Here is a 13,400-nt window from a genome sequence, read left to right as displayed (position 1 = left end):
ATCATAGTGCAGCTAGAGAGGTTCAGAAAAGAGTGGTGGGACAATTAAAGATACTTTTAAGTAATTGGTTTCAGAGATGGGGCCAAGAAGTTGAAATCTGAAAGTGCTTCTTTAGCATTAATTTTGAGAGAAACTAGAATCTTGCTAGAGTATAAAATGAATAAAAATGTATTAAATTAACAAAAGGTTTTAAAAAGCTGATTGTGCTTATGTTTTTAACTTTTTAAAACCTTTTCATTGACAATATTTATTGCTGGTTTACTCTGTGCCTACATATTGTGGGAACTATCAAAGAATTATTTAAAGACACATTTTGGGCTTCTGGCCAACATGGAGGTGTAGGTAGATACACTTTACCTCCTCACACAACCAAAAGAAGGACAACAACAAATTTAAAAACAAAAAATAACCAGAACTGCCAGAAAATTGAACCGTATGGAAGTCCAACTACCAAGGAGCTAAAGAAGAAATATTCATCCAGACAGGTAAGAGAGGCAGAGACAGGCAGCCAGGGCAGAGAAGATGCATGGCAAGGCTGTGGCTGGAGGACCAGGTGGGCAAGGCAGTGGCTGGGGGCCCAGGTGGTCCCACATTTGTGTGCAAATAATCTGAGGGGAACACCTGGGGAGCGAGACAGACCACATAATCGAGCGTTCCAGTGCGGGAAAAGAAAGCCTCAAAACCTCTGCCTGTAAAAATCTGTGGGGAATGCAGCAGTGGGAGAAACTCCCAGCCTCACAGGAGAATTCACTGGGAAGACCCACGGGATCCTAGAACATATACAAACCCACCCACCTGGGAATCAGCACCAGTAAGGCCCAATTTGCTTGTGGGTAGCAGGGGAAGTGACTGAAAGCGGGCAGAGAGCCCAGCAAGTGGCATTGTTCCCTCTCAGACCCCTCACCCACAGACAGTGCCACAACTCAGCGACCTGGGTTGCCCCGCCCTGGTGAATTCCTAAGGCTCCACCCCTTCTAGCATAATAGGTGTGCTGAGACAAATAAATACAGCCCAAATGAAAGAACAGATCAAAGCTCCAAAAATAGTACCAAGCAATAAAGAGATAGACAGCCTATCAGATGCACAGTTCAAAACACTGGTAATCAGGATGCTCACAGAAATGACTGAGTATGGTCATAAAATGGAGGAAAAAGCGAAGGCTATCCAAAGTGAAATAAAGAAAAATATACAGGGAACCAACAATAAAGGGAAGGAAATGAGGACTCAAATCAACGATTTAGAGCAGAAGGAAGAGATAAACGTTCAACCACACAGAATGAACAAACAAGAATTCAGAAAAATTGAGGAGAGGTTTAGGATCCTCTGGGACAATTTTAAACGTTCCAACATCCGAATCATAGGTGTGCCAAAGGAGAAGAGGAAGAGCAAGAAATCGAAAACTTCTTTGTAAAAATAATGAAGGAGAACTTCCCCAATCTGGCGAAGGAAATAGACGTTCAGGAGATCCCAGAAGCTCAGAGAGTCCCAAAGAAGTTGGACCCAAGGAAGCAAACATGAAGGCACATAATAATTACATGACCCAAGATTAAAGATAAGGAGAGAATCTTAAAAGTAGCAAGAAAAAAAGAGAGTTACCTACAAAGGAGTTCCCATAAGACTATCAGCTGATTTCTCAAAAGAAACCTTGCAGGCAAGAAGGGCCTGGCAAGAAGTATTCAAAGTCATGAAAGGCAAGGACCTACATCCAAGATCACTCTATCCAGCAAAGCTATCATTTAGAATGTGAGGGCAGATAGAGTGCTTCCCAGATAAGGTAAAGTTAAAGTTCATCATCACCAAGCCCTTATTACATGAAATATTAAAAGGACTTATCTAAGAAAAAAAAGAAGATAAAAAACCATGAATGAAATGAATGAATGAATGAAAAACCATGAAGTAAAATGACAACAAACTCACAACTATCAACAACTGAACCTAAAAAAAACAAAAACAAAAACAAAAACAAACTAAGCAAACAACTAGAACAGTAACAGAATCACAGAAATGGAGATCAGAGGGGAGGGGTGCAGGGAGGATGGGGGAAAATGTACAGGGAATACGAATCATAAATAGTAGGTACAAAATAGACAAGGAGAGGTTAAGAATAGTATAGGAAACAGAGAAGCCAAAGAATTTATATGAACAACCCATGCACATGAACTAAGGTGGGTGGGGAATGCTGGTGGGGGCTGGTGCAGGGCAGAGGGGAATAAGGAGAGGGAAAAAATGGGACAACTGTAATAGCATAGACAATAAAATATATATATATATAAATATATATATAAATAATATATATAAACGATTATATATGTTTATATATGTGTGTGTGCACATGTGTGTGTGTGTATGTATGTGTGTATGACACATTTTGCCCAATGGAATTTACTACTTACTTGTTTGGTTGTACTTCTACCTTTTCAAGAGAAATTGCAAGTGGGGTAGGTAACAATAACATGTATAGAGCAAATAAAATATTAATACAGAAGTGGAGTATTGTATAATTAAGTGAGAGTCTGTGGTCCTCACCTTATGCGTTACTGGAATCTAGTGAAAAGAGAAGTTAGTGCTAGAATTGTAGGCAACATTTTTGGAAAAAGTGGAACCTGAGTTTCACTTGGAAGAATGTGCGGGAGTTTTGTGAACTGGTGAGGAGAAGGAATGGAATTCTAAGCAACCAGTGCCTGAATGAAAGTGTGTTAGTTCAGTGTGATGAAGGCTGAGAGGAAACACAGAGGAGTCTGAGTATATGAGGAGTATGGAGAATTACTTTCCAGGTTAAAAGCCAGACCCAGGTTCTTGAACTTGAGTTAATAAGAAGTAAGGGTCCATCTTGTGAGTCTGAGCTGTTAAGAAATATTCAAACCCATAGAGAATTTTTATAACAATTTATTTGAGCAAAACTGAGGACATTGCCAAGAAACAAGATTTCAGGTTCTCCAAAGAATGATGGTCTTGCAGTTTTTCTTATACATTTGGAATTAAGGAGGGAATGTAAGGAAGATTACATAAAGGTTGGAAAAAGCAAAGTACAGGGTGACCAAGGATATGTGCTCCCTTGAGAGTGCTTACGCCTCTGAGGGGTCTAAAAAAGAGGACTACTCTGGCATCTCAAAGGCATATTAATACAGATGCACAAGAGCAACGGACAGGGCCCGCTTAAGGCACAGATAAACCTTTTACAGGCCTGGAGAGTGACTACCCACCATGACCTGCACAGTTAGGAATTTGTGATAGTTAACCCTATGAGGTTATTTTCAGTCAGATTTATTACAGAGCCCTTTTTTTCCATCCGTAGAGCAGAGCGGCACTCTGTAGAAAAACTTATTCTGCAGGTATTTTGAAAGGAAAGGTGTGATCCAGGAAGAACTTTGGGATACCCAGATGGATCCCAAAGAGTCCACTTACCCTTAACCTGCCAGAGCAGATCATTCTTGGGACGTCGAGTTATTAGGATAAATAAACTAGATGTATAAACCAGAATGCCACCTTGTTTTTGAACAATTAAAGAAAACAAACGAGCAAGTGAATGATAACCAAATGACAAGCAAATGAATGGTAATCTGCCTGAGAAACATGTTATTTCTTTTTAGAGTCAAGGCCTAGCTTCATAAGGAGCTTTGATAAGAATGGAATCTGAGCGGCATAATGTAGGTGTGCAGTGGCCTCAGGGCCTGGCGTGTCTGCATCCTGTCACCCTTCTAACCTGAAATTAATACAATTGAGGAGGCTGTGAGATTGTTATTACTTTGGTGACTGCTTTCTCTGAGCTCCCTTTGCTTTGCTCCTTTCACTACAACTCACCTAGCAGGTTTAGTTACCGCCCTGACCCTTTGGGGTTAATTTGCATATCTCTACCCTAACCTTCTTTGTGTTGATTGTAACGGCAGAGGCTAATCTTATATACCTTTTCTCCTTGGTAGTGGTGGGATTTGGGAGAAGGCACCTCACTGTTCCTCTCAGGTAGGTGAGGATGATCTGACAGCAATGAATTTGGGAAGGTGATTAGAGGAAGCTTGAATCCACAAAGGGCAAGAAACTTCCTAAGTGACACCTAACTGGATTGAAAATCATGGTACTGGCTAAATTTCCTTTCTTTTGCTCACTTTGAGATCCAAAATTCCCCAGCACTACTTCTTTGGATTCACATTCCTTCTTCTTGGGCCCAGTAAGTCTCTGTCCTTTCTAATTGTTCAATAGCAATCCAGGTGTGGCATGACATCCCCTAATTAACTACAGCCTCTTAGGGAAGCAAGTCATTTTGTGAGCACTGACAGTCCCCAGCATGCATAAGGGCAAAGGCTGGAATGAAGCCCCTTTAAGTTTAGTCATTCTGATTTTTAAAAGAGGATACAGTTTTGCTCGTTTTTCACACAAGTAGATATTGTCATGTATTTGAGAGCATTAACTATGAATGAACCCTTCCCTTTGACCAGTCTATATTAAATTTAATTTCAGCACAGAGGGGCAGATACAAAATATGGTGGCCTGTGTTAATTATATGGGAAAGAAATAATACTCATTGATTAATGAAGTCAAAGCATGGCATCAGTGTTATCTAAAAGCCATACTAAATAAATGAAAAACAAAAGGTCAGTGCACCTCCCAAAGGAATTTTTCAGTTATGTATGCATCTTACCAACCTTCACGTATTTTCAATATTAATATTGAAAATGAATGCAGCATTCACAATGGTGGTGTGAAAACAACGCTAAAGATATAGAAGTTCTGTTGACATCACCTTGTGGCTGCTTCATTTTGAAATATAGGGGAAATATTTCCCTGTGTGACCCAGTTTTACTGTGTAGAATCAAAGCCTAACCTGAACTCCTGGAACCCGTGGTGAAAAGCAATGTTTCTGGGAAGAATGAAAAATTTCTTAACCTCTTTGTAGTTTCATGTGTATGTATGTCGCTTTGAGTTTCAAAATTCACAATAAGGATCAGAATGTTTCCTTAAAAACCAAAATTGTATAGATTTCTTATTCAGCTCTCGATTGTGGGACTTTTGTTTAGCCTGGAAAACACAGCCCAGCGTATGTGGTTGAATTTCCAGATCTGCACTGATTTCAGGGCTGGCTAAAAAGATCAGAAAAATTAGTTGGAAGTCTTTGGGCTTACATATATTTTTTAAAAATTTACATATATATATACCCACATTTCAAAAAAAATCACATGGGGAAGGGGGAGCTGATCAAAACACCCAGGACAACAACTAATTTTATGAAATTGTCATCAGCATCCCTCATAGTTACTCAAGAATTCTTGCAGGGAGCCCTGACCAGCACGGCTCAGTTGGTTGAGGGACACCCCACCAAGGGAAAGGATGCTGGTCCAACTCCCAGTCAGGGAACGTCCCTTGGCTGCAGGCCCAGTCTCCAGCTGGAGCAACCAATGGATGTTTCTCTCTGACACTGATGTTTCCCTCCATCTCTCTCTCCCTCCTGTCCCCTCTCTCTAAAAATAAATAAATAAAATCTTAAAAAAGAAGCAGCCAAATTCTTTCAGGGAGTATCAGACAAAAGGGAGAGACTTGGTGAGGAAAAGAGCAGGGCCCATCTAATATGGGTGGCAGGTTCCCAGAAATAGCCCCAGGTGCTATTTTGGTCACCAGTTCCCCTGGCCTTTGCCTGGGGCACTCCTTTCTTACTCTCCTCCTTATTCATCCTGTGGTCCCAGGAGATCTTCACACCAGCCACTGGCCCTGCCCCATCGTTCATACCACATTTTTTTTATAATTGCTTGTTTGTTCACTGACTCTGGGAGACTCAAAGGCTCCTTGAAGGCAGAAATATCCTGCCTGTCATATCTGCCTGGCACATAGTGGTCACTCAGTAAATATGTGTTGTTTTGCATATATTTTCAATTTCTGGATTAGTTGGAGTGAAAGTACCTCAGACTCACCCAACATTCAGTTTTAATGATAAACAGGCTGTTTTGTTGGTTTCTAATTCAAGGAGGGGCTTACATGGCTGGTGCCCACTGAGAATCATATGGATGATACTAACAAGGAGAGGCATTTTCACATCTTGTTACCACCAAGTTCACATGCGTGGCATCAACCATTTGAAGAGATAACTCCCATTGACCAGGCATGTTAAAAGAAGAGTGTGGCAGGCTTGTCCGGGGCTCAGCCACACATCGAGTTGCCTGAAGTTAGTGGAATGATTGCAGGTGGTATGCTTTGCCAGACTCTGTAGCTAGGGAAAATCGAAGGCAGCATTCCCAGTGTCTATGAGCGGCCCCAGCATGGCAGCCGCATCTCAGAACCATGGGCTTCACTGTAGCAGATGTGCAGGGCTCTTTTGAGGCCTAGGAGATGGGAGAGCTGGAGGTTTCATGGTCAGGGCTGATTGTGAACTCCTCTGTGATTGCAATGTACCACACTAGGGAGAACGGAGAAGTCAGAGTGCAAAGCAGAGGTTGTGACCAGATAAAGGAGGAGGCTAAGAAGACACAGCTGCTGGTCTGGGGCTTAGATGAGTGTTCACCGAGGACCCATTTCCAGCTAAGCCTGTGACTGGGTAAACGGTCATATTAGAGGGGTGGCCTTCTTAGACTAGTGATTTCTGGACTCTGTCACTAGGATATTTTGGATGGTTAATCCTAAGTTCTATTTTTAGACCTTTGGAGTGAAAGCAGGAGCTCATGTGCCTGGCACCCGTTAGGAATTTTCCGCTCATCCCCAGTGAAGCGAGGCACTGACCTATCGCTGGGCCAGAGGAGGAGGCCTGGCTCGCAGTTCAGTCATCTCACCATGTCCTCAGCCTGGAACTGGCTTAAGTAAGGGGACGAAGGGGAATGGAGGCATGAGGTCCTTTCTGAGGGAGTCTTCAGGACAGCCTCACCCCTGGGTGTTCAAAAGAACCTAAGGACCTTGCCAGGCAGCTGCTGAGATCTCTTGACAACAGTGGATGGACGATAGCTTTTCAAGGCAAGGACAGGAGAGTGAAGGTCTTTTAAGTTCACTTCTTGTCTGGGGAACAGCATCCCTGCAGTCACTGCAGTCGACTCATCCCACGGCGGGGCTGCACCCGTCACTCTGGTTTGGCAAGCATAAAACAAATCAATGCAGAGAATTCATAAATTAGAAAAGTTTATATTTCAAGAACGAAGGTCTGTGGCCAAACTGTGCAGGCCTTCGCAAGCAGATCTCAGCTAGGCCAGATCCAAGCAGCAGCGCACTCATGCAGAGGCCACCTGAGAGGGCTGGGGACAGCAAATAGGGGAACAGCCACCCTACCAGGATTTACAGCCCCAGGCAGGCTACCCTGAAAATCCTGACGCCCAACAGGCAAATCAACACCATACACACCAGTCAGGGGGTAGGTGAGAGTGAATACAGCCAGAAGAGTTTGTCACTGAAACAGAGTGGTCAGAAGCTGACACTACCTCTCTGCCATCAGACATGAAAGTCTTCAGGGTAAAAAGTGCTCAGATCCAATCTTCAGGGAATGCAGTTTGAACCTTGATGTTATGTCTATATAAGCATGGTTAGGAGAGAAGAGTCTCTGCATGTTAATGTTTGACAAAGAGTGTGAATTCTGGCTTTAAAATCCTGCATTTGCCATTTCCTGGCTGGTTACACAACCATACAGTGCCAGTTTAGTCCTCCATAAATGCAAATGGAAACCCAGGACCCTTTTGACAGAACTGGGAGAAGTTGGGAGGTCAAGGGCTTCTCTAGTGCTGTGCCTGGCCATGTATGTTAATGTTGACATTTGAGCTTTCAGGTTTGTTGCTCACCTCGGGCAGCTGACCCTTCCTTGGTAAACTATTTGATGATGGCAGTTTGAAACTGGTGGGTTTTATAGCCTGTGTTTGTGAAAGGGTGGGGTTGAGGGAGGGGGTCATCTTCATTCTGTCTTCTCAGTTTCTCTCAATGGCCTCTGCTTCCCGGAGAGGGTGCAGGGTCTCCAGACCCACCTTTGCCTTTCTATTTCCCTTTCCTTCTCTTCCCTCTTCCCATCCTCTCCCTTTCTTTTCTTGCTGCTGCTTCTTCTTTCCTCTCTCTTTCTCTCTCTCCCTTGTGCTCCTCCTACAACAAAGATAGTGGGGCAGGCCAGACCAGAGATATCAGAATTATCTTTTCACTCAAGTGATCAAGTCCCAAAGTCTTCATCGGTAATCCCCATTATGGTCAGCACTGTCCCCAGCTGAGGCCAGTCCTCCTCCCTGCCGAGGACCTCAGGCCTCCACTCTCCAAAATTCCCAGTTTTCCCTTGGCTGAAAAGTGTCCAGGGTTTGTTAGGATAGGGGAGGTCCCTCACGCAAGTTAAAATTCCCCTCAGGGCTTCTTTTCCAAGGGCTCTTACCTGGAACAGAGGGAAATATTGGCTTTGGGTTATAAATCCGAGTTCTTTTGTTGTTTTTGTTAAGTTCTGGTTGCTCACTGCCCAACCCCCTCTCAATCTCTGCACCTCTCCTCAATTCCGAGAGTGAATACTTTAGTGATGCTATTTCTGGTCTGATAAGTACAGTGTTCTGATCCTCTGGCTCTGCTGAGGGACTAAGGATATGAGTATTCAAAATTATTCTTGATAGTAGAAACGGGTTAGTTTTTTTGTCACTAGATAAAGATTATTGTATGCTAAATACTGAAATTTACCCTCTCCAGAATACCAGACTGTTAACTTGTATTGTAGTAATAAGTTGAATGTCAGCTGACCCTATTGTATAGAATGAGTATATAGTCCCGGTGATCAGTCTGTTTAGAATAAGTCCCTTGTTCTGGGTTCTCCAGTCTTTGAACTTAGAGTAAAATCAGGGCAGAGCTAGGAAAGTACTTTAAAAAATTAAAAACAGAGTATAAGATTAGTAAACAATTGTAAACACATTTTGATCTTAATATGAAAAGCATCTATTATCTATGGGATGTTATCCAGTTACCAATAAAATTAAAGGAAACAACAGAGTTACAACATCTAACACTTGTATAGAGCTTGCTAAGCACCAGACACCATTTTAACTACTTTACATATATTAATTTATTTAACCCTCATGATAACCCTGTGTAATAGACATGGCATTGAGGCAGCATCGCTTAGAGATTAGGAAAATATACACTCCCAGGTGGGCTCTCTAGCCTTCAAATTCAGGGAAGGAAAAGTTGCTCTGGGCTGGGATGGAAGGAGAGGGCTTCATGAATGAGAGGGAGTCCATTGTCCCTCAAAGGGACAGTGTATCATTGCTACATTGTTCCTAAGAGACCCATGAGCTAATGACTGTTGATGCCTGGGACTAAAATAGCTGTCAGTTTATTCTGCAAATATACTTTTATTTTGGCAGTATGAAATGATGACTTTGCCTAGCAGATGCCTTTTGAATATCCTGAGGCCATCCCCTTAACCCAAAGTGAGTGATACACGTGTTACCCAGGTCTAAATGCAGCAGACACAGAAATAAGATTGTGACAACTGTCTATTCAAATATGGTGCATGTTCTTCAAAGGTGCCAAAATCAAGGTCAAGGGGGTTAATAAAGAAGGAACATTCATATGGCCTTGATGATATTCATGTTAGATATTTGGTACACATTTTAGCCAATATTTTCTCTTTAGAAATGTTTGCTTTGGGAATACATTCTGCAGAATGACAGAGACTTTATATTTTTGGGACCTCTAACTTGAAGAGAATTTATATGGCAGATGTTTCTTAGTTATTATAGTAGTAATAAAATCATAAAAAAGGTAAATATTTATGGAAACTCAATAACAAGATTATACATTCGGCATTGCTTCAACTATCTTTATGTCATAGGAGATTTGAAACCAACTCAGTTATTTAGCTACAAATGACATTCTTTGCACTAAATGATACTTCAAGTGTGAGTTTTCCCCTTATTTCTTCTACTACAGAATTCAACACAAAAAACTCTGAATCCTTTCATTTGTTGTTGACCTCACTACAGAAATGTTTTATGTTACCTTATGCTCATCCATTAGGGAGCTGGCTGTGCATGTGTGGACAAAAGGGCAAGTTTAAGAGGACAGTGGATAAAATTTGCCCCCTAGAGCAATAGGGCAGGGACACTTTCATGGTCAAAAATCTCATAAGAGGGATTGTGATTAACAAGGTATAATAATACATAAACAGTAGATTAATGCAAAGGACATAGATATGCAAAAAAAAAACCTTTGAAGGATGATCTATACAAGAGCAACATAGAGAAAAGCACAGCCATGGATATTATTAATATTATATTGCAAGCTTTGTGCTTTGAATGTGATCCAAATAAATGAGTCAGATTTGGCTTTGTAAGTTTTTATATCTTATATAATGAGAAAATTATCTCCTTAAGGGTTGGGCTTATAAATATTTGTTTAATATGACTCATTAATTAAACATGTGAAAGTGCTTATTGAGCATAAAACTAGGGGACTCTCGGTGTCCGTTTTGTTTTTTCAGAGTGAAAGTGCCCTTGTGAAAGGAAAAGAGCTGTCAATCGAACTTGCAAACATCAGGGATGAAGTTGGTAAGTAGGGCCTTGAAAATGAGGGATGTACAGAATGTCTTCTCCTGATACCTGTGAATGTATAACAAAAGCAATTATGTCTCATGTAATAAGCCAGAGCAAACCTGCCCAGACAAATGAAGTGTCTTACCCAGCACAGCAGGGGGCTATTGCAGCCTTGCAGGGAGCCATAATTTTTACATCTCTCTGGTCATAAAGACAGCTTCATAACAGTTCACAGTGGAGCTAATCAGGCCCTGACTCTGCTGCTCACAGATGGCAGCCCATCCATCTGCCTGTGTTTGTACTGTGACAAGCAACCATCATTTAGGCATCCCCTGGGCAGGCAGGGCTCCAAGAGAAGCAGCCCAGCTTCAGTGGACTACAAGAGGTGCTCTCTGGAACATGCATGTGTTCTGTGGTGCCTGCCACTGTTGTACCCTGCCACAGACTACTCTGTGAAATAGCACAAGGTCAACAACACAAGTTTGGGTGGATTAAAATGTGGAGGTTCATGTTGAAACTCCCAGTCTTCTGCTGATTGGATGGTGCTATTCAGTCTGAACCTTAAGAGACCTCACAGATGATAGGACGATCCCCAGACCCTGGGGCTTTCACTTGAAGCCAAAGATTAGACCAGGTGTTTGCCATCTTCCCATTCTTGATGTCATTTCTCTCTTGAGGGCCTGTTATTCTCTCTTCTCAAGAAGCAGTCAGCGAAGGTGAAATAACCATAGCCTGTTCCCCTTGGTCTGCTAACACTTCTCTTTCCAGTGAGCATTTCTCCTACATCTGGTGTGGTCTTGGGGACAGCCTACTATGTGCTGGTGTGGTTCCCTCTGGGAACAGAGGAACTGGGACAGTGCCGGCCACCCCAGTGCCTTTGCCCCCAGGCCAGCCATGAATGTGGGATTGAGTCTGAAAGCCAGATACTTCTGGGGAATCTGACCCTGAGGATGTGCAGTGGATAGTGTCGTGATGGCTAAACATAACTCCTCCCCCTCTTTTTAACCTTAAAATTTTTTCTTCACTGTGATTTTTGTGACTTCTTTTGTCATTGAGAGGGGTCAGGAATGGCCTCTTCTCCCCTCTAAGGAGAGCAGAGTCCTTGTGGGAAAGCAGGAAATAACAATTCCCCTTCCCAGCCTAAGCTGCAGGGCACCTCCACCTGGGTCACACCAGTTGGGGACCCCCGAGGATGAACCCCACAGGTTTTCTGAGCAAGGTCTGTCAGGAACAGCCAAGGCAGAGCTTGTACAGGGAGTTTCTAGGAGCCGAAGTCCGCAGGGCCTGTGCTTCTACATGAAGTGAAGGGATGCTTAGGTGATTCCGAGCACAGTGTTTGCAGGCACATGACCCACCTGGCCAAGTAGCGCAAGCTGGCTAATCTCTCTGTCCCTCCTTTCCCCTTCATAAAGAGGAAAGTCAGATAAAGAAGAGACTGGTGATGAAGCAGTCTGTGAGGGTAACTCTCATAACTATTAGGTTTGTAGCACCTTCCATCCAAAAACAGAGAGGAAATCTTCCACTCTAGGGTGAATCCCTCCCCATGCAGATCCCAGTGGCCAAGCTTTGGATCTGGGAGTGTGCACCCTGACCCAGCTGGGTAAGGTGGGCTGAATCCAGTGCAACTTCCCCCGTCCTTTCCAGAAGCTTCTAAATGCATCAAGAACCCCACAAAGATTACATTGAGGGTTTTTTTTTTTAAATATTTAAGTCTTATTTCATTTCTGCATCAGTGCTAAGAATAGAAGCATAAATTGCCTGCCAAATGAAAAAGCCATGGGGGTGGGGGTGGAGGGCTGGCAGCCTTGGGAGTCTCGTGGCCCCAGCCACTCAGCCCTGCATCCAGCCCCAGCAGACACTTCAGCAGCGAGCACCTGAGCCACTGTAGAGACTGCATTTGTAATGGAAGAAAGACAGGGGAATATGGGCTCGATGTTAACTGAAAATCCATAAATTCCAGTGTCTTGACTTGCACAGTATTCCCTTGAGAGGAAAACAAAATTAAGCTCACAAACCTGACTTAAAATGATCATAGATAAAGAGCAATGGTCAAGCCAAATAAAAATTAGGAATTTCCAAATTCAGACATGGAAGAGGGGAAGAGGCTGCACAAAGCAGGTTGTAGCCTGCAATAGGGCAGCTCTCTGAATGGGGGTTAACCCGCAGCCCTGTTGGGCCCCATTGTGCTCTGGCTGGCATGGGGCTGCTGCCACCCAGACACAGGACTTTTTTTTTTCTATTTGCTCAAAGGTACCATGTGGGCCAGCTGTGACCCAGTGCTATGTACCATTAATGTGAATAATACTCAGCTCATGTCCTCAAGCTGACAACCAAAGGCTCCGTGGAGGAGCAGCTGTCTGAGATGGGCCTTGTAGGATGACTAAGATTTGGGTAGATGCATGTAGAAAGGCAAAGAACACAACTATTGAGCAAATACTGAATGAAACCTGACACCCCAGTGAATGGGCCCTGGTCAAAGGGGTGCCACGATCCTTTTTCAGACATCACTCATTCTGCACATTTACTGAAGGAAAAACTATTTGTTTCCCCATTCTTCTTTCTGTGTATCAAAAAAGCTTTTCAAGCCTGGCATTTAATAGTTAAAAACATTCTATCACACTGATAAACTAGGATAAGCTATTCTTCCTCTTTGAGTATTTGGGTTTTTACCATTTTTTGCTGTTATACAACAACAAATGTACTATTTACAGATTGCTTTTTTCCTCTTATATTATTTTCCTGGAATGTATTCTCAGAATGGACCAATAGCTTTGATAGCATTTGACAGCATTTGACATTTGTTCTAAACTCATCTGTTTGTGAAATGTTGTTAGTATTGAATATTCTGTAAATCAAGGTAAAAGATCATAGTGGGTTTAATCTCATTATATCTAGTATTGTCATATAAAGAGGAAATTAAATCAATCTCTCTTGTTCTCAACCTCC

At 42.6% G+C, this 13,400-nt stretch overlaps 1 protein-coding gene across 1 annotated transcript in view; it reads left to right on the top strand.

Moving 5' to 3' along the window:
- The window catches only part of MTUS2 (microtubule associated scaffold protein 2), a 632,886-nt gene that overhangs the window by 566,258 nt on the left and 53,228 nt on the right, over positions 1 to 13,400 (top strand). The window contains exon 9 of the mRNA XM_054577117.1: positions 10,403 to 10,469. Within this exon, the coding sequence (XP_054433092.1) occupies positions 10,403 to 10,469 (67 nt within the window). The remainder of the gene's footprint in view (positions 1 to 10,402; positions 10,470 to 13,400) is intronic.

The sequence above is a fragment of the Pteronotus mesoamericanus genome, unplaced genomic scaffold (assembly GCF_021234165.1).
Source record: "Pteronotus mesoamericanus isolate MK-2021 breed Mesoamerican mustached bat unplaced genomic scaffold, CSHL_Meso_final contig_41, whole genome shotgun sequence".
Lineage (NCBI taxonomy): Eukaryota > Metazoa > Chordata > Mammalia > Chiroptera > Mormoopidae > Pteronotus > Pteronotus mesoamericanus.
This window is presented reverse-complemented; position numbering and strand designations above follow the sequence as displayed.